General features: G+C 43.5%; 2 protein-coding genes across 2 annotated transcripts in view; one reads left to right on the top strand and one right to left on the bottom strand.

Moving 5' to 3' along the window:
- kmt2ca (lysine (K)-specific methyltransferase 2Ca) overlaps positions 1-21,714 on the bottom strand; it is a 403,624-nt gene that overhangs the window by 290,137 nt on the left and 91,773 nt on the right. The window contains exon 2 of the mRNA XM_087987768.1: positions 9,491-9,652. Within this exon, the coding sequence (XP_087843894.1) occupies positions 9,491-9,651 (161 nt within the window). The 5' untranslated portion in view covers position 9,652. The remainder of the gene's footprint in view (positions 1-9,490; positions 9,653-21,714) is intronic.
- Positions 15,718-21,714, top strand: part of LOC148150013 (uncharacterized) — a 142,102-nt gene continuing 136,105 nt past the window's right edge. The window contains exon 1 of the mRNA XM_087987767.1: positions 15,718-15,788. Within this exon, the coding sequence (XP_087843893.1) occupies positions 15,718-15,788 (71 nt within the window). The remainder of the gene's footprint in view (positions 15,789-21,714) is intronic.

The raw sequence follows: 21,714 nt of genomic DNA, 5'->3' as shown, positions 1-21,714 counted from the left end.
TGGCTTACAACTAATAAATGACCTAGACAAAATGGAGTACATCTTAGTGTATAATGGAGGAGACTACAGAGCAATCGTAGGTGGTTGTGGTGGTGGGTTAACTGCTACTAATGGACTTATTATTAGTTTTTGAGGAAGAATATGGTTGAGATCACATTGTTCTCTATTCAGGTTCATTGAGCAATAGTCATCTCTCTCAGTACTGACTCAGGTAATTCTAACGCACTTATGTACAAAGTGCAACAATTACATGGAAAATAATGACATCGCTTCCAACTGAAGAAGAAACAGCCCATATGAATTCAGAAGACAAAATAACACTTGATAACTTTGAGGCTATTACAGGCAAAGCAGAAGGTAGAGCTCCCTATAATGCACTTTTACAAACATTTGGGAAAACCCCTGACAAAAGTTAGGCCAGTCAGTCATAGCTCAGTTGGCAAAACACGTTAAATTCAGTTGGTGAGCTTCCTCAAGAGAACATAAAAAATTGCAAGACAGTATTTCAAACAAGTACACCCCTTGCCTCAATCATCATCATTAAAACAGTACATCTTCTCATTACCTCATTACTACTTGTGGGAGCTTACAGGGTGCAAATCAATTGCTAATTTCCCACACTTCAAAAAGGTTATTGTAATACCCTGAGGTTATGACAGGCATTATCTAAATTTATTTTTATTTTATAAAGCTGCACAATTGCACCAAGGAGAGTTGCAACATCAACACAGATGGGGCATGTACAGCAAAGGACCCCAAATCAAATTCTCCTAATAATGCTTAATTTTCCTTTTATGTCTAATTGACACAAAAGGCTTGAATTCTAGAATCACTTCCAAATTTGGTTAAACACAAATAAACTAGCTAATAAAGAAAATTATCAAAGAGATGCACGCAAGATTTCAGGTCGAAATTTAGCTGGCCTGTAACATAATCCGCTTTCAGCTATCAGGCATGGCACAAAGCCTGAACATGCACTTATACATGGAATGCCTTACTGCATCTTTCGGAATGCTTAAAGATTTTTGATTATGATAAAACGTGGCTGCCATTAGATTAATAAATAGGACAGCCACTTTGTACACAGTTAAGTCTGACAAAAGCAATGAGATAAGTGGCCAGTTAACCAGTTTACATGTTGGTATTGTAGGAAGGAAAGCGCCATACTCTTACTTGAAAAACACCATGGAGTCCTTACTGAAAAAACCTAGGAAATGAAAGGTCAGAACAGTCTAGGAGTCAACTGATATTACTCTACAGTTCCAAGCAGTGGATGACAATTTCAAGTAGAATCTTAATTTTTGGAGGATTCATGCTAGAGAAAGCACACGCATATATCGGAGAAGTGTACAAGAAAAAGCAAAAATAAAAGAGACTGATTGCACTTGAACAATAGGAAGGATTGAAGATCAAATTATAAAAGACATGGCAAAGCAATATTATTTCACTTGAAAGCATGTTTGCAAAAAAGGTCATTACTAGGAAATTTGCTTATTCTAATAAAACGTAAGCTAGTACAATAAAGGGGAACTTCTTTAACTCAGACAGAAACCTTAAATAATGTGTTGGTCAGGATAGCATTTTTTAAAAAACGTAAGCTAGTTTGGAAGAATTGGCATACAAGTGGAATGAATTGACAGGGTGCGTGACTCATCTGATCCTCAATTTATGCTGCAAGCTTAATCTCTTCCAGTACATCAGGTATTCTAAGTCTTAAAAATTGTTACATCTTCAATAGCAATGGTCTCCCCATCTAGTGCAATGAGTTACTAAGCAAAATGTAAACAATCATAGCTCTTCCCAATGAATCAGTGTTTTTACATATTACAATATTGAAGGTTGTGATCTGTATGTTAGGAAACAGCTCATGGGAAAATTTGCACTGTGTGTTCAGTAAGCACATAACAGCACTAGGTTGTGAAAAGGATCTAACCATCACAACTTCACCTCTCGGACTGGAACCCAAATGATCAAACGATGAGCTCCTCACCATAAAACCTATACTAATCCTCGTTCAGACACGTCTGAAATGTCAACTTAATTCCAGGGTATTTATAACCCCCCTGCACAAATCCGTAAAAAACATGGTTTAATTTTGCCAGTCAAATTGATAGGCTATGACAAATTATGTGGGGCATGGACACGGCATTGCAAATAAGAATGCTCAGAGTCTGAAATAAAAGCACATTATTAACAGCAAGCAAAGGGGGATTTTGTATTAAAAATGCACTCAGCCCAATCTAAGAATAGGTAGAGGCAAATAACGTTTTCAAACAGTGAGGATATAAATGCCCTGTACTACCCCAAACCTAATCAGATCAAAACTACACTTGTTTCAAAAATCATCCTAGAGTCAACTGAAATATTGTTTTCTCCTCATAAAGATAATCTTCCATTATATTTGTCATACAATTTACTGCAACAGAATTCATGTGCAGCGTCAACCTGAGCTGTAGGAAAACCACATCTACCAATGAAGAAATCTAAAACACAAAAATAAGGAAAGCTATGCTCAGAGGCAACTTCAATTGGCAATAGTTGGATCTGCAACCTAGACCATGCTTGTTCCAAATCTGTAAATAGTACATCAGTTCTCTTTCAAAGACAATTCGCCACAAGCATGAAAAAATTTAAAATTCACAAAGACTCCTCTCTGGTGCAAAGCAGAAGTAACTCAATCAGAACTTACAAATCAAATTACCAGCTAATTTAGTTTCTCGAGCATTAATATCTTGCTTTACTCAGAAATAATGAATAAATGAATGGCTAGAATGCAAAGCTGGAGAGGAGACACTCAAATGCTGTCACAGCATTTTCACCATTTTCTGTTTTTGGACATGAACCCATATTAACTAGGAACATTTCAGGTTTGATCCTGGGTTGGAGCAAGTTAGTTCATCTTGAGGTTCTATAATCCATGGGTTTCGAAAGCAGATGAAGGGAAAAAGAAAAGGAAATAAAGCTTTCAACTTTCAAGGATCACCAGTTACCCTGTTGAAAACCACACACACATGCAGATTAGAAATCCAGTCAGTATACAACTGCCATTTTGGGATGACATATCAAAATTTACACTCTAGACTCACTATATGACATAGAAAGCTGACAATATAATAGAAGAAGATATTCACTATCACAAAATACATTCAGGACAGGGAGGAAAATGTCAGGAGGCAAGTGTCATGTTAGGTGCATAAAACTTGAAGGTTATCAGAATTCAACTTTGTGGCAAACTTGTTTCAGCTCCTCTGCTGCTGAAACTTTCATCCAGGCCTGACTTCACTGTTCCAAAACACTTGTGGGCGACATCCCTGTCTCTAACCTTATTCAATTCTACAAGAACTCTGCTTTCTTCTAATTCTAGCCCCTTGACCAACCCTAATCTTAATTTTTTGCACCACTGGGAATCAAGTCCTAAACTCTGAAACTTTTCTATAGAACATATAGTTAATGGGTTTGCAGATGACACCAAAATTGGGGGTGCAGTGGACAGCAAAGGAGGTTACTTCAGACTACAATGGGATTTTGATCAGACTGGCCGATGGGCTGAGGAGTGGCAGATGGCATTTAATTTAGATAAATGTGAGATGCTGCATTTTGGAAAAGCAAATCAGAGCAGGACTTATACACTTAATGGTAAGGTCCTGGGGAGTGCTGCTGAACAAAGAGACCATGGAGTGCAGGTTCATAGTTCCTTGAAAGTAGAGTCGCAGGTAGATAGGATAGTGAAGGCTGCGTTTGGTATACTTTCCTTTATTGGTCAGAGCATTGAGTTTGGGGTTGGGAGGTCATGTTGCGGCCATACAGGACACTGGTTAAGCCACTTTTGGAATAGCGTGTGCAATTCTGGTCTCCCTCCTATTAGGAGGATGTTGCGAAACCTGAAAGGGTTCAGCAAAGATTTACAAGGACGTTGCTAGTGTTGGAGGATTTGAGCTAGAGGGAGAAGCTGAATAGGCTGAGGCAATTTCCTCTGGAGCCTTTGAGGCGGAGGGGTGACCTCAAAAGAGGTTTATAACATCAGGAAGGGCATGGATTGGGTAAATAGACAACGTCTTTTCCTTGGGGTAGGGTGGGGAGAAACCGAACTTGGGGTGAAAGGGGAAAGATAAAAAGTGACCAATGGGGCAATTTTTTCATGCAGAGGGTGGTGCATGAATGGAATGAGCTAATCAGAGGAAATGGTGGGGGCTGGTACAATTACAGCTTTTAAAAGGCAAATGGATGGGTATATGAATAGGAAGGATTTAGAGTGTTATGGGCCAAGTGCTGGCAAATGGGTTTAGGTTAGGTTATCTGGTCGGCATGGACAAGTTGGACCAAAGAGTTTGTTTCCATGCTGTACACCTGTGACTATGACTTTCACATCTGTTTTCCTAAGGTGCTCAATAAAATATTTAAATGACTCAAGAAGAGTGCAAGAGTTAGGCCAGACAATGCTCAATTGGCAAGTCTGCAAAATATTTGAAATGAATTCTCAAGGACAGGATAGTTGATCGTTCAAAGCATAGGTTAATCAGGGGTAGCCAGCATGGTAAGGTACAGACTAAATTGATTTTTTTTTAAAATGATGAGGATTGATGTGAGCAGTGTAGTCGATATTGTCTCCATGGATTTTACTAACACACTTGACAAAGTCCCACACTGCAGACTGATCACAAACGTAAAGGGATACAGCAAGTTGGATCCAAAACTGGCTCCACAACAGCAAAAAGGGGAAGGTCAATGAATGCTTTTGCATATCTAAGAAGTTTTCAGTGGCATTCCACAGGACACAACGTTGGGACCTCTGCTTTTGATTGCAGATGTTTGAATTTAAATGTGAGTGGCATGATTGGGAAATGTGCAGACAACACAAAAAGGAGGGGGGGTGGCGTTGCTAATTAGAAATGGTATAACGGCTGCAGAAAGGCAGTTCGAGGGGGATCTCCCTTTGGAGGTAGTATGGGCTGAAGTCAGAAATAGGAAAAGAGCAGTCACCTTGTTGGGTGTTTACTATAGACCCCCCAATAGCAGCAGGGATGGGGAGAAACAGATTGGGAAACAGATTTTGGAAAGGTGCAGAAGCCACAGGGTAGTAGTCATGGGTGATTTCAACTTCCCAAATATTGATAGGAAGCTCTTTATATCAAGTAGATTGAATGGGGCGGTGTTTGTGCAGTGTGTCCACGAAGCTTTTCTAACTCAGTATGTAGATTGTCCGACCAGAGGGGAGGCCATATTGGATTTGGTACTTGGTAACGAACCAGGACAAGTGATGGGCTTGTTAGTGGGTGAACATTTTGGTGATGGTGACCACAATTCTGTGACTTTCACCTTGGTTATGGAGAGAGATAGGTGCGTGCAACAGGGTAGGTTTTACAATTGGGGAAAGGGTAAATATGATGCTGTAAGACAGGATCTGAGGAGCATAAGTTGGGAGCATAGGCTGTCAGGGAAGGATGTCGTGGAAATGTGGAACTTTTTCAAGGAACAGATACGACGTGTCCTTGATATGTATGTACCTGTCAGGCAGGAAAGAGATGGTCGTGTGAGGGAACCTTGGTTGACGAGGGAGGTTGAATGTCTTGTCAAGAGGAAGAAGGAGGCTTACATAAGGTTGAGGAAACAAGGTTCAGACAGAGCATTGGAGGGATACAGGATAGCCAGAAGGGAGCTGAAGAAAGGGATTAGGAGAGCTAAGAGAGGGCATGAAAAATCTTTGGCGGAAAAGATCAAGGATAACCCCAAGGCATATTATGCGTATGTGAGAAATATGAGAATGACGAGAACGAGGGTAGGTCTGGTCAAGGACAGTAGTGGGAGACTGTGTATTGAGTCGGAAGAGATAGGAGGGGTCTTGAATGAGTACTTTTCTTCAGTATTTACAAACAAGAGGGACCATATTGTTGAAGAGGAGAGTGTGAAACGGACTGGTCAGCTAGAAGAGATACTTGTTAGGAAGGAAGTTGTGTTGGGCATTTTGAACAACTTGAGGATAGACAAGTCCTCCGGGCCTGACGGGATATATCCTAGGATTATGTGGGAAGCAAGAGAAGAAATTGCAGAGCCGTTGGCAATGAGCTTTTCGTCTTCACTGTCAACAGGGGTGGTACCAGGGGACCGGAGAGTGGCAAATGTTGTGCCCCTGTTCAAAAAAGGGAATAGGGATAACCCCGGGAATTACAGGCCAGTTAGTCTTACTTCGGTGGTAGGCAAAGTAATGGAAAGGGTACTGAGGGATAGGATTTGAGTATCTAGAAAGACACTGCTTGATTAGGGACAGCCAGCACAGATTTGTGAAGGGTAGGTCTTGCCTTACAAGTCTTATTGAATTCTTTGAGGAGGTGACCAAGCATGTGGATGAGGGTAGAGCAGTGGATGTAGTGTACATGGATTTTAGTAAGGCATTTGATAAGGTTCCCCATGGTAGGCTTATGCGGAAAGTCAGGAGGCATGGGATAGAGGGAAATTTGGCCAGTTGGATAGAAAACTGGCTAACTGGTCGAAGTCAGAGTGTGGTGGTAGATGGTAAATATTCAGCCTGGAGCCCAGTTACAAGTGGAATTCCGCAGGGATCAGTTCTGGGTCCTCTGCTGTTTGTAATTTTTATTAATGACTTGGAAGAGGGAGTCGAAGGGTGGGTCAGTAAATTTGCAGATGATACAAAGATTGGTGGAGTTGTGGATAGTGAGGAGGGCTGTTGTCGACTGCAAAGAGACTTCGATTTGATGCAGAGCTGGGCTGAGGAGTGGCAGATGGAGTTCAACCCTGTCAAGTGTGAGGTTGTCCATTTTGGAAGGACAAATAAGAATGCGGAATACAGGGTTAACGGTAGGGCTCTTAGTAAGGTGGAGGAGCAGAGAGGTCTTGGGGAGACAGGAGAAAAGATCTTTGACACCCAGGGGTGGGCATATGAAATGCCTTGCCCAGGTTGATAAATGGAGCCAAAAGCATTCAACTCATGTAAAACGAACCTGGATTTGCATCTGCAAGGCTACAGATCTTGCATTGGAATGCAAGATTAGAATGGGCAAGTTATTTTTTTCAACAAGTGCAGACACAATGGCCATAACATGTGTTTTCATGGCACCTCTTTGGTCAGCTTTTTGGTTAATGGCCCCGTTGGTGTCACATTTTATTGAGTAATTTTCCTATTAGCACCTTGAGACAATTTTTACTACGACTGATGTACCATAGAGTTCTTGTATGTAGTGAACTAGTATGGCAATTGCGAAGTTTTCAAAACAAGGATACTCCAAACCTTATGGAACACTCACCATAAGTCATTGTGAGGAGAGGAAACTGACGCACTTCTGTGACAAATAATGGCATTCTTTGAGCAACTTGGAGATCATCATCTAAACAGCATACTGGTACAACAAATTGGCTTAAATATACTATCTCTTTACATTATACAAACATTTGAATTAAAGCAGGTGGTCATTTGGCCCCTCAAGTCAGCTTTGTCTTTAGTAGATCACAGTTGATCTGCTTATATTTCAAAACTTATTACTCCCACCTCGTCTCAATGACCTTTAATTCACTTGCCTACCACAAATTAATCTTTCTGCACAAACAAAAACAAAAACTGTTGGAGAAACTCAGTTGCTTTGGCAGCACTCATCTTTCAGGAGAAGGTGAGGATTCCAGATTCTGGAGTTGAGAGTCAAAAGGTGTGGTGCTGGAGAAGCACAGCCAGTCAGGCATCATCTGAAGAACATGAGTTCTTCAACAGGAATGAGGGGCTGGTCCAAGGGAGCTGAGAGATAAATTTAGGGGGATAGCAGCAGCAGGAAGGAGGGTGGCTGGAAATGCAATCGGTAGATGAAGTTGGGGGGGGGGGGGGGGGGGTAATGGTCAGAGCGGTAGGTGGAGCAGATAAGAGGGAAGAAAGATGGACAGGTTGGACGGTTCAAGAGGGCAGTGCCAAGTTCAAAGGTTGGATCTGGGAATAAGGTGGGGGGAGGGTAAGTGAGGAAACGGGTGAAATCCGCATTGATCCTATGTGGTTGGAGGGTCCTAACGCGGAAGGTGAGGTGTTCATCCTCCATGCTTCAGGTGGCTAGAGCTTAGTGGTGGAGGCGGTCCAGGACTTGAGTGTGCTTGGTGGAGTGGGAGGGGGAGTTGAAGTGTTTAGCCACAGGACGGTGGGGTTGTTTAGTGCGTGACCCCCAAGAGATGTTCTCTGAAATGTTCCACAAGTTGGCATCCCGTCTTCCCAATATAGGAGACCACAGAGAGCAATGGATACAGCAAATGGCGTATGTGGAAGTACAGGTAAATCTCTGTCAGATGTGGAAGGATCCTTTTGGGGATCCATTTGTGTCTCAGCTCCCTTGGGCTACACCCTCACTCCTGATAAAGAACTCATGCTCGAAACGTCGACGCTCCTACTCCTCAGATGCTGCATGACCAGCTGTGCTTTTCCAGCGCTACACTTTGAGCACTTATCTACCTCCACCTCAAAAGTATGAAACGACCATCTACCTCCATCTTCTGAGTCATAGTTCAAACATCTCACAACCCTCAGATGGCAAAATATAATCTGCCTTAAAAGTAACCCCCGACTTTTGAACAACGTCTCTAGTTCTGTGCTAACCCACAACAGAAATATCCTTTCCATACTAACCTTGTCAATCAAGACCATTCAGGATTGTGTATACCTCATTCAAGTCTGATGCAATCACACTAAATAAACCCAATGACAAGGATGAAACATAATACATTAATATAACAAACATTCCCTAATTTATGAGGAAAAAAAAGAGAAAGGAGTCACATTGAGTTGGAAATACTGAATATAAATTTTCTCCTTTTGTTGTACCAACTGGATGGTTATCCTACCCATCAACCAGTATGTTCTGTTATTACAAGATGAAAAATAAGACACTCCTTCACCTTACCCAAAATAATTGAGAGTAGTGCTGAAAAGCAAAATGCGTTGTCAAAGCTTTACATCCTACACTCAGCATGTCAAACCAAAAAATGACAAATGTCAAACAGTCACAACAATGTACACAAATTTATTTCCTGTAGTATAAATTGCTGTGATTATTTGAACCGTTTCATTCTTGCATTCATCCTGATAAGTACAGGATGAAAAGCTTTGGCAATATGCCTCTTTTCAGCAATATTTATATTCTTTACTGTCAAGTGACAAGTACACTAGAATGTCATATGAATTGAAGATCTATATGATACAAGGGCTCAAAATTACTGATCAAAGTATCTCAAGGAGAGAAAAAAATACTACAGATTTATTTCCAAGAATTCTTATGAAATGGAGAGTGCAAAAAGAAATTAATATTTGTCAAGTCATTGCACTGTCCTCTGACACGAATTGTTCAAAAAAAAAGACTACAATACATGTAAACTTTAATAGGTTAAGAACACAGTCAAAATATTACTTGCCATATCTTAAGAGCCTTCAACATCACAGCACAAACCTATTGCAAATAAATAATGTTTTAATTTCATTGGTGCCAATTACTTTGCAGGTTTCACTTACTTTTTCTTCTTCTGTAGAGGAGTTGTGCCATCTTTGCGAGGTCGGCCCCGTGGTCGTTTGTCGTTATTTACAGGGCTACCAACAGGAGCAGTCACTAGGGCAGCAGACAGAGGTGGCGGTCCCAGGTCAGAAGGTTCCACACTTTTGTCCTCTGATGACATTCTAAGAAGAGTGAAAAAATAAAAAGGTTAGGGAATTCAAAAGTGAACATCGAATCTGATAGACTAATTACAGCCAGAGATTTAGATGCTTCTGTGAACATTTTACTTTAAACACAACATTGCTCCTTGGCACGGTCTCGTAGTGATAATAGATTTCACCATTAGCTGCTAACACAGACTTGTTTTACTGTAAAGGACTTCATTGTTTCATTGCAGAATTTGGGTATGACATGCATTATTATTGAAAGGCTTTTATTTGCCTCACCATTTTAAATCACCAATCCTAGTAAGATTCACTGTTACATCGATTAAAACTCCATTTGTTTTAAGAGTGCCTGCCGACTAACCACTTTGTCAGTGACTTGGTTCAAACAAACTTTGAAGAAAGACACCAAAAAGAAATAAACACTGAGTAATAAAGAACAGTGAAGTAGAAAAGCCTTTTGTCTTTTACTAAACAACAAAGCATCACTATACTGTACATTTAGCTACTTTTCATACCTAAAGAACACAACAGGGCATTCAAAGTTACCAGAGATTAATGCCATGAATCAGTGGTTGGCATAATATTTTAGATGTTAAGGCTAGCTTGTCAAAAATTCTCAAAAGATAACTAAGCAACATAAACTGGTTAAGTGGGGAAAACTACGTTAAATTGCACCAGGTTTGAATTTTGCATTGCCAATTTCAAGTGAAAACCTTCTCCATTGTGATCCTGTGTCATAATTTAATTGGCAAAGCTGAACCAGGAAACAACACGTCTTGAATCCACTATCTTCAGTGAGTCAGCAATTGCAAATCAGATCAAGAACTGACTGGATGCCTTGAAAGTTTCAACACAGATTCCCAATAGACAAATTATAACTTATCAAAAACAAGTGAATGCCCAAAGGCAGCCCAAAGTGGTTTACTCTGAAATTTCAATCACCTGTCGTTTTTTGGGGGTGGGAAGAGGACAGCGAGGAGGGGGTGGGGGGGGGGGGGGGGGACTGGTGGTGCAGTAAGAGTCTGAAATCCATTTTTGACTACTTTGTACAAGATAACAACTGTTGAGAACAGGAATTAATTAATTGTGCTAGGAATCATAGAAACAATCAACATCCCAACACCCAATTCCACTCAGCCTGCGAAATTAGGACCAATAAAATTATGCCATAAGTCTGTTTATTAGATCAAAAGGAATTTGCACAAAATGTGGAAACAAAATGCAACAAGGCAAAAGTGAAACGCATTCAAAATTCTTTCATGAAACTGAAAAACATCCATTGATACATCAACTACAATCTTCACATTTCAGTACAGATAATTTATTAATAATCAGGTCAACTGAATTCAGTGCCAAAATAAACGCATCCATGAAAAATATTCTTCACAGTAGGTCAGGCAGCATCCGAAGAGCAGGAAAATCGACATTGAGCATAAGCCCGTCATCAAGAATATGCACGAAACACTAATTCTCCTGCTCCTCAGAATGTTGTCTGACCTGCTGTGCTTTTCCAGCACCACACACACACACTGATCTCCAGCATCTGCAGTTCTCACTTTCTCCTATATATTTTTTCACGTTATACTTCTGGAGTCTCTTTCTCCTGTTAGTTGCTTAATTATCTATGATTATTTACAATTGGATGACGCACGTTGAAGAGCTTTAATGTGATCTCTTGGTTGAGAGATTGTTCAGTTCTCAGGGCTTTGGCTACCTTAACAGGGGAAAGGCTAGTTTGGTATTTTTTGACAAGTAGCTCATATCCTAACTAGTTAAAGTCTTTCCATCATCTACAAAATTCTAGTTAATCTTTAAAAAATTCTTTCATGGGGTGAGCATCGTTATGAAGGGCAACATCTATTGCCCATCCATAAATAAGACCGTAAGAAACAGAGACAGGAGTAAGCCACTTGGCACCTTCAGCCTGCTCTTTCATTCAACAGGATCATGTATGATCATGAGCCACCAGACATTCCTTATATCAACTTTCCGGTCGCCTTCCCTTAACCCTCTATTCCCTTACTAATCGAGAATCTACCTACCTTAGCCTTAAATATTCCCAAGACCTCTACCCTTGACAACTCTGTGACAAGGAGTTCCAAAGATTCACAACCCTCCGAAGAATGTCCTCCTCCTCTCAGGCTGACAATGATGCCCCTTTATTGAGAGACTATGGTCTCTGGTCCTAGACCGTCTAATGAGGGGAACATCCTCTAGCATTCATGCTATCTAGCCCATTAAGAATCCCATATATGTTTCAATGAGTTCACCTCTCATTCTTCTAAATTCCAGTGCGTAGAGTCCCAAACTGTTTAATCTTTGCTCATAAGACAATCTCTCCATACTGGGGATCATCCTAGTGAACCGTCACTGAACTGCCTCCAATGAAGTGATATTTTTCCTTCGACAAGGGGACCAAAACATCTCAGTAATACAAATGTGTACTTACAAGAACCTTGTATAGTTGCATTGAAACTTCTTAGTTTTATACTCCAACCCCCTGAACATTGATTGATTGATCTAACTTATTGTCACGTGTACCTAAGTACAGTGAAAAATTTGTTTGTGAGCAGGACATACAGACCATAGGGTTTAAAAAAGGAACAGAATAAGGCATACAAGTTAGTCTGCACAGGATATGAACTGGCAAGAACATTAACAAGGTCAGGGCCAACATACCATTAGCCTTTGATTATCTACTGAACCCATTTGTAAGCTTTGTGCTCAGTGAGCAAATACCTGCAAGCCCCTTGTGTTGCAGCTTTCTGCAGTTTTCACCCCTTAAATAATATTGTTCTTTTGTTCTCCTTCCAAAATGAAAAACTTCTCATTTTCCCACATATACTACAAGTGCCATATTTTGTCCATTTACTTCATCTATCAATCTTTCTCTTAATTGTTTGCATTCCCTCACAGCCTGACCTGTTGCGTTATCTTCAAGCTTGGCATTTCACTTCCTTCCTCCAAGTCACTAATAAACATCTGTGATCCCTGTGGAATTCCACTGGCTACAGGTTGCCAACCTGAAAAAGAAACCCTCACGGTTTCCTGCCCTTTAGCCAATATGCTACATCCAATACCATGGGCTTTTATCTTATGACTTAACTCTTTTTGAGAATGGGTATCACATCAGCAACTTTCCAATCCTCAGGTACATTCCAGAATCCATTGATTTTTGTTAACAACCAAAGGATCTACTATATATCGCTACTACTTTGAGGATCCTAGGATGCAAGCCATCAGAACCAGGGGATTTATCTAGCTTTAATCCCATTAGTTTGGCTACTACTAGTTCTCTAATGATGATATCAGTACTAACTTCCTCCCTGATATTCTTTAACATTAATTGGGTCACCAGTGTGTACTGCAGAAAACTTCATTGCCAAATCTTATTTATTGCTAAAATGGTTTAAGGAATGCATACTTGGATCGGAATTTCAAAGTAGAACCTATTTAAATCATTAATTCATTCAACAATTATTTGAAGCAATAATTTTATTGTTAAGCATCAGACCTGAGGACAAGTGGCTAAACATGTAATTTAAGATTTTCAATAGATTTCAAGATGTGACCAGATGCACTCCTTTGGTCCTTGAACAAATAGTGCTCTCTGAATGGGAATTTCCCACCCCGACTACTGATATTGATTCAACAAAGATATAAGAACAGCATTCCATTCGGTGTAGCATCCAAGTTGTATGGGAACAGGTCTAAGTTAATTTTGTGTCAATCCTGCTCATTCTTGGAAAGGGCCCTATTAGAAACTTTGATTAACTCAAATTTAAGTCCAGCAACAGGAGAACCAATCAAAAAAGTCTGCTCTCTAACAATCGCTGTCAAACTCTACATTTCTTTGCAACTACAGCCAGCCAAGCATTTTTCTTTCACATTGTTAATTATACAAGTCATTTTAGTAGTTCAGATAGTTCACCGTCTCCTTTCCAAATGCAATTTAGGGATTGGCAATAAATGGTACCCTCATTTGTGATGCTCAACTCAAACAAAAAGAAATGTTGACCAAAATATTGCAAATGACTAAAAATGATTTAACAAGTAACCTTCTGACTGATCAATAAATATTCAGCCCTTTCCCTGTTCTTGTAACTGAAGTCTTGGGGATAAACAACGTCTCAACCAACAAATCAGACCCAAGCTCTGAAATCCTGCCATCGTCTGACCTGCTAAATGCACTTGTAAGCAGGGTTAGGGGTAATGAATAATTAAGCAACTAACAGGAGCAGAAGACTCCATTAAAATCCAAAAAGATTAAAAAGCGAGTACATGTTCTGAAGAGGATGTAAAGCTTTCTTGCGAGTATTTGAACAGGCCTAGTGAGTCGGATATAATGTGAAAAAACGTGAGGTACTTCACTTTGGTAGGAGGAACTGACGTGAAAAGATGTTGGAAAGTGTAGAAGTGTAAAGGTACTTGGGACACTTGTGAATAAGTCAATGAAGGGTACCACACAGGAGCAGCAAGCAGGAAGGCTAATAGAATGTTAGCTTTTATTGAAAGTGAATATCGAACAGTGAATCTGGAAGCTCTGTTTAAATTGTATAGCTTGATTAGAGTACACCTAGAGTACTATGTGCAGTTTTGGTCTCCTTACCAAGGAAAGCTATATTGTTGCCACTGAGGGACTGCAATTAAGGATTCACCAGATGATTTGTTCCTGGGTAAGCTGGACCGTTCTAAGAAAGAAAGATTTGGCAAACCGGACCTGTATTCAACGTTTCAAAGAATGAATGAGAGGTGAACTCATTGAAATTTACAAAATACTTAACAGATTGATGGAAAAAATACAGGTAAGATAGTTCCCCTGGTTGGGTATTGTAGATCCAGTGGGATGCCATTTAGGAGCAAGATACGGAAATTTTGTTTTCATTCAAAGGGTTATATATTTTTCGAATTCTCTATTTCATAGGGCTGAGTCTTTCAGTATATTTAAAGTCAAGATCGATAGACTTCGGATTGCCAATGGCATACACGGTTAGGGGATTCATGTGGGTAAATGCAATTGAAAGCATTTTGATCAGCCGTTACTGCATTCAACAGTGCAGCAGGCTTGAAGAGCAAGTAGACTACCTCTGTTCGTAATCGTAAAAGATTAAATGGAAATATCTATCAGGCATTAATGTGATATTAAAGAGTTAAACTGCATTGAGTGAACATTCTGGAAGTGGGTGGGGATGACATTCATGCAAGAATACGAATGACCCCCACTCCAATTAGACAGTGATTTGGTCCTACTCCGTCTACTATTATCAAAATAAACTTTCAATCTCTTCCATTAAGAAATGCTTTCTAGCCATCCCCTGAAGCTAGGTATGTCGCACCTGCATTGTCTTGGGGAATCACTGAGTCAAGAAATAGTTTGCATGATTCCCCAGGATTAGGGTATTGACATTTACATCATCTGAGGATGATCGCATCCTACCATGGGGGAGCATGTAACTGTGAGGTTGTCTTGAATGGTATGTGACTATGGTGGACCAGCCAGAGTATCTGGAAGCATGGCCAACTGACCTATATAAAGGAGTTAAAAATCACACAACACCAGGTTATAGTCCAACAGGTTTAATTGGAAGCACACTAGCTTTCGGAGCGACGCTCCTCACCTGATGGAGTGTCGCTCCGAAAGCTAGTGTGCTTCCAATTAAACCTGTTGGACTATAACCTGGTGTTGTGTGATTTTTAACTTTGTACACCCCAGTCCAACACCGGCATCTCCGAATCATATATAAAGGAGATGTATTTTCTTTGTTCGGTGCCTCTTTTGACTTGATGTCTCACGCCTGCGAGGTGGGGGTCTAAGGAGGTCACCTAGCTTGTACAAGCTTTAACAAACTTTAACTGTATGCAGAAGGTGGTGTGCGCAAATTGTATCCCATGTGTGAAACCTCAGGAAAACAACCTAACATATTCCTATATTCCTAACAAGTTGAGGGACTGAGATCCATTTGGGGGCCACATGGAACTGGCAATAAATGAATGGCAACATGGAATATAACATAGATCTGAAAGAGCTGGAAAACATTTAGATGAATTTAAGGCAGCAAAAGTGCTGCAGCTGAGTCCAGATGTTAGGAGTTGTGAAGCGTGATTATGCTTTGGACCGGGAGGTTGACAACCTTGGTGAAAATACAATGAGGTGAGTGAATCACAGTCTTGATCAGAATACTCAGATAACATACTTCTGATGAGCTCAGGGAAACCAATACACATAAAAAGGGAAATAGGACAATGAACTAAGGTAGGGTCTGAATTGGATGGCTTTGTTTTCAATAAAGTGAAGTTATGAAAGGTCCTAATTCAGCGACAACTTAACGTTAGTACAAAGCAACACAGAACCATATTAGAGTCAGAGATATACAGTACAGAAACAAATCTTTCAGACTAACTCAACCGTGCTGACTAGATATCCTAAACTGATCTAGTCGTTTGCCAGCATTTGGCCCATATCCCTCCAAACCCTTCCTATTCATATACCCATCCAGATGGCTTTTAAACATTGTAACTGTACCAGCTTTAACCACTTCCCGTGGCAGCTCATTCCATACAAACATTACCCTCTGCGTGAAAAAGTTGCCCCTTGGGTCCCTTTTACATCTTTGTTATGGACCAGGCCAGACCCCTTCAAAACATTTTAAAGGTAGCCCAGACCCTAAATTTTTCTTTTTAAGGCAGTTGTGGGGTGGATGTTTGAGGAGTGATGTAGCTGGTCAAATCACTCAGCTTTAAAGTAAAACAAGAAATTATTTAAATATTCATATGAAACATGAACAAAAGAAAACAGAATTTAGAATAACAACTTACTTGATAACATAACTGACTCAAAATCACAACTTAAAGCTGTTCCAAAGCCCACTAAATCCCATATACACATCGCTTGGTAAAAGGTAAATTCTTCTTACAGGGAGGAGAGATTTCAGAAAGAAAGTTCAGGCAAGACATTTAGTGAAGCATGGAATCTTTTTTCACTGTAGCTGCTTCTCTGTTTCGGACTCCCTGTCTAGTTTCGGACTCCCTGCTAAAAAAAATGAACCAAGCTAGAAAAAACTTGAACTGGGAGAACTGGCCACTCCCCTTTCATTATACAATTGTAATTTAAAAAACCTAAAGGCCTCCTTGAATTGTTGACTTACACAATGTCTGTTAGCCATTTCGGTGCCACTGACTTTACAACCCCTCTTAAAAAAAAACCAAAGACAACATAACCTTATCAAACTATGCCCTCTAGTTTTAGAATTCTTCACCCCAAGGAAGAGAGCTTGGCTATTCACCCTTTCCATACCCTTCATATGTTTTATAAAGGTTTATAAAATCATCACCTCAGCCTTCAGCACTACAGGAAAAATAGCCCAGTCGGGAGAAATTACACGAATGAGTTTTGAAAGGAGTGTATCATTGATATAAAAATTAAATTTGAACCAGTGTTTGTAGGTATCGTCAACAACAGCATCAACACATTGGTAAGGAACAGGAGACAGTGTCCAAGGTCAGGAGGAAAAACCATTGCAAGAGATATGCAGGTCACAATGCAACAGTTATTACTGAAACAAAAGTACTTTATCACAAATGAAAGAAGAATAATGTCAAAAGGTTATACTCAGTTCAAGAAAGGATACTGCAGAATAATATTGTTTGAGATTGATCAAGGCAGTTTCAGTGCCTGCAAGTGAACAGAATCTATTCAGTCTAGTTTCTAACAGGAAGTGGTGAGAAAAGTTAGAGAAACAAGTGGCAGCAACTTGTTTCAGAATTAGTAAGTTCAAAGCAAAAATCAGACATTGCTCTTTTCAAAGGCAATTAGGAATATGGAACAAATAGTGGCCTTGTCCACGATGCTCACATTCCAGGGAAAATTATAGTATTAAAAAAAACCCTGGAGAATGAGAGTCACAGAAAGAAGTCAAAAACAACTAGTTGGCATTTTATCCTTGGAATAAGCATCTTGCAGAAACAAAATTAAGCGATTGCATACATAAACTTTTATAGACTTTTAGATTGTAAAATGCTTCTTTTGGAATAGGATTTCAATTCCTCTATAGCTGGTACTGTACTCCAAACGTGGCAGATGAAAGCCATCAAGAAATGAACTCTAGCACAGCAAAGACAACTTCTTCCACAAGCCAAACACCAGAATTGGCCCATATCACTCAAATGCAATCTCCTGAAGCCAAACCTCATCAGTTCAACAAACCTGTGCAAATGGCCCAGCTACATTATTGGACAAATCAAGCAGTTCCAATGCAAACTGATTGGAAGCATGATTAACAGTCTCAAACAACAAGGCATCAGTCAAATATTTGGCTTGCAGCGCTGCAATGAAAGGCCAGCCCACCCACAGAAAAATATTTCTGGAGCCAAACAGTAAATGGAATTGGCTCAAAAGTGGCTAAATAAGTCAGCTAGTTTTGGCACCAGCTCATCTAACACTCTGGTTGCAGCCAGGTTGGTTTGGCGATAGAATCGTTACCTGTAGTGGCTAAACATGTCTCAGCTTTCATGAAAATAATGTTTCAATGATCTAACATTTTTAAAGCTAAAAAGGGATAAATGAACAACTTCAATTAATGCAAAGATTTTGAAATATGTACACAATGAATATCTGTAATCAATACATTTGCTCATGCATTAGAAAGTATGATCAGATCAGACATTTACACCAGTTTGTTCTTAAAATAACAGGGGGCGAGGGAGAGGGGGGGGCGGCGAGGGAGAGAGAGGGGGGGGGCGAGGGAGAGAGAGGGGGGGGCGAGGGAGAGAGAGGGGGGGGCGAGGGAGAGAGAGGGGGGGGCGAGGGAGAGAGAGGGGGGGGCGAGGGAGAGAGAGGGGGGGGCGAGGGAGAGAGAGGGGGGGGCGAGGGAGAGAGAGGGGGGGGCGAGGGAGAGAGAGGGGGGGGCGAGGGAGAGAGAGGGGGGGGCGAGGGAGAGAGAGGGGGGGGCGAGGGAGAGAGAGGGGGGGGCAAGGGAGAGAGAGGGGGGGGCAAGGGAGAGAGAGGGGGGGGCAAGGGAGAGAGAGGGGGGGGCAAGGGAGAGAGAGGGGGGGGCAAGGGAGAGAGAGGGGGGGGCAAGGGAGAGAGAGGGGGGGGCAAGGGAGAGAGAGGGGGGGGCAAGGGAGAGAGAGGGGGGGGCAAGGGAGAGAGAGGGGGGGCAAGGGAGAGAGAGGGGGGGGCAAGGGAGAGAGAGGGGGGGGCAAGGGAGAGAGAGGGGGGGGCAAGGGAGAGAGAGGGGGGGGCAAGGGAGAGAGAGGGGGGGCAAGGGAGAGAGAGGGGGGGCAAGGGAGAGAGAGGGGGGGCAAGGGAGAGAGAGGGGGGGGCAAGGGAGAGAGAGGGGGGGGCAAGGGAGAGAGAGGGGGGGCAAGGGAGAGAGAGGGGGGGCAAGGGAGAGAGAGGGGGGGCAAGGGGGAGAGAGGGGGGGCAAGGGGGAGAGAGGGAGGGCAAGGGGGAGAGAGGGGGGGCAAGGGAGAGAGAGGGGGGGCAAGGGAGAGAGAGGGGGGGCAAGGGAGAGAGAGGGAGGGCAAGGGAGAGAGAGGGGGGGCAAGGGAGAGAGAGGGGGGGCAAGGGAGAGAGAGGGGGGGCAAGGGAGAGAGAGGGGGGGCAAGGGAGAGAGAGGGGGGGCAAGGGAGAGAGAGGGGGGGCAAGGGAGAGAGAGGGGGGGCAAGGGAGAGAGAGGGGGGGCAAGGGAGAGAGAGGGGGGGCCGGCAAGGGAGAGAGGGGGGGGCAAGGGAGAGAGGGGGGGGGGGGGGGGTGGGCAAGGGAGAGAGAGAGGGGGGGTCCAGGGAGAGAGAGGGGGGGGGGGTCCAGGGAGAGAGGGGGGGGGGGGTCCAGGGAGAGAGGGGGGGGGGGGGGGGGGGGCAAGGGAGAGAGAGGGGGGGGGGCAAGGGAGAGAGGGGGGGGGGGGGCCAGGGAGGGAGGGGGGGGCAAGGGAGAGAGAGGGGGGGGCAAGGGAGGGGGGGCCGGCAAGGGAGAGAGAGGGGGGGGCAAGGGAGAGAGAGGGGGGGGCAAGGGAGAGAGAGGGGGGGGCAAGGGAGAGAGAGGGGGGGGCAAGGGAGAGAGAGGGGGGGCAAGGGAGAGAGAGGGGGGGGCAAGGGAGAGAGGGGGGGGGCAAGGGAGAGAGGGGGGGGGCAAGGGAGAGAGGGGGGGGGCAAGGGAGAGAGGGGGGGGGCAAGGGAGAGAGGGGGGGGGCAAGGGAGAGAGGGGGGGGGCAAGGGAGAGAGGGGGGGGGCAAGGGAGAGAGGGGGGGGGCAAGGGAGAGAGGGGGGGGGCAAGGGAGAGAGGGGGGGGGCAAGGGAGAGTGAGAGGGGGGGGCCAAGGGAGAGAGAGAGAGGGGGGGGCCAGGGAGAGAGAGAGGGGGGGGGCAAGGGAGAGAGAGAGGGGGGGGCCAGGGAGAGAGAGAGGGGGGGGGCCAGGGAGAGAGAGGGGGGGGGGCCAGGGAGAGAGAGGGGGGGGGGCCAGGGAGAGAGGGGGGGGGGCAGGGAGAGAGAGGGGGGGGGGCAGGGAGAGAGAGGGGGGGGCAAGGGAGAGAGAGGGGGGGCAAGGGAGAGAGAGGGGGGGCAAGGGAGAGAGGGGGGGCAAGGGAGAGAGGGGGGGCAAGGGAGAGAGGGGGGGCAAGGGAGAGAGGGGGGGCAAGGGAGAGAGGGGGGGGGCAAGGGAGGGGGGGCCGGCAAGGGAGGGGGGGGGGGGGGCAAGGGAGAGAGGGGGGGGCAAGGGAGTGAGGGGGGGGCAAGGGAGTGAGGGGGGGGCAAGGGAGAGAGGGGGGGGGCAAGGGAGAGAGGGGGGGGGCAAGGGAGAGAGGGGGGGGCAAGGGAGAGAGGGGGGGGGGCCAGGGAGAGAGAGGGGGAGGCAAGGGAGAGAGAGGGGGGGGCAAGGGAGAGAGGGGGGGGGGGGCAAGGGAGAGAGGGAGGGGGCAAGGGGGAGGGACCAGTATGTTTATTACCTACACACTGGTTACGGATCTCTGAAAGGTGGAAGTGATGCAAGTTTGCCATCAGCATTGGAATAATGTGTGTTCGCAACACTGGTTGAAGTAGGGGGAATTCTCCTTCACTTGGCAGAGTGCTCTCTCCAAAATGTCCAAGCTATAGACACAAGTCAATGACATTCAAAATTGGTATTTCAGATGACCCATCTTCATTATGAGTAAAATTCAAAATATGGATGTCTTTTGCGTTTTTAAAAAAAATTGTGTCCTAATTTCACCAAACATTTCACTCAAGATCACCATTCCCTACAAACTTGAGATTGAATTGCGTGACTAGTAAATTGAACTTCCAAGGCTGAAATTCAAGGTAATGCTACAAGAGCAGCTCAGAATCTTGGAATTCTGCAGTTCAGAGTCTTAGAATCCTGAATCCTAAAATCCTATCTTCCACCTACAAGGCACATGGTGGATTGTTCCCACTTGACTGCATAATTCCTGCTCCAACAACACATAAGCTTAACACCATCTAGGACAAAGCAACTGCTTGATCAGCACTATACCCACAAATATGTAATCTCTCCACCACTGAAGCTCAGTAACAGAGGTGTGCACCATCTACAAAGATTAAATTGCACAGAATCACCAAGACTCTTGAGACAGCACCTTCCAAACCCATAACCGTTTCTATCCAGAATGACAAGGGCAGCAAACACATGGGAATACCATCACTTGCAGGCTCCCCTTCTAGCAACTCCCCATTCAGTCTTGGAAATATATCACTGATCCTATACGGTTGTTAGGTCAAAATCCTAGAACTGCGTCACCAATGGCATTATAGGACTATCTAAAATAAATGGAATGCTGTAGTTCAATAAAAGGCAGTTCACATCATCTTGTCAAGACGAAATAGAGAACAGTGATAAATGCTGGTCCAGACTGAGATATCCACCACCCATAGATTTTAAAAAGATGGACTGCAAAGATAAATGTTTAACAACTTCATAAAATCAAATGATGCTGGAAACATAATATACAAAAAACTGCTGAAGAAACTCAGCAGGCCTATGGACAGAGGAGCATCATACTGGATTATAACATAGAACAATGCAGTGCAGAACAGGCCCTTCCGCCCTCGAGGTTGCGCCAACCTGT

The sequence above is a fragment of the Chiloscyllium plagiosum genome, unplaced genomic scaffold (assembly GCF_037043375.1).
Source record: "Chiloscyllium plagiosum isolate Xiang-an unplaced genomic scaffold, Cpla_swu_hap1 HiC_scaffold_5, whole genome shotgun sequence".
In the NCBI taxonomy this organism is placed as follows: domain Eukaryota; kingdom Metazoa; phylum Chordata; class Chondrichthyes; order Orectolobiformes; family Hemiscylliidae; genus Chiloscyllium; species Chiloscyllium plagiosum.
The sequence above is the reverse complement of the archived record's forward strand: the minus strand, read 5'-3'. Positions and strand labels throughout refer to the sequence as shown.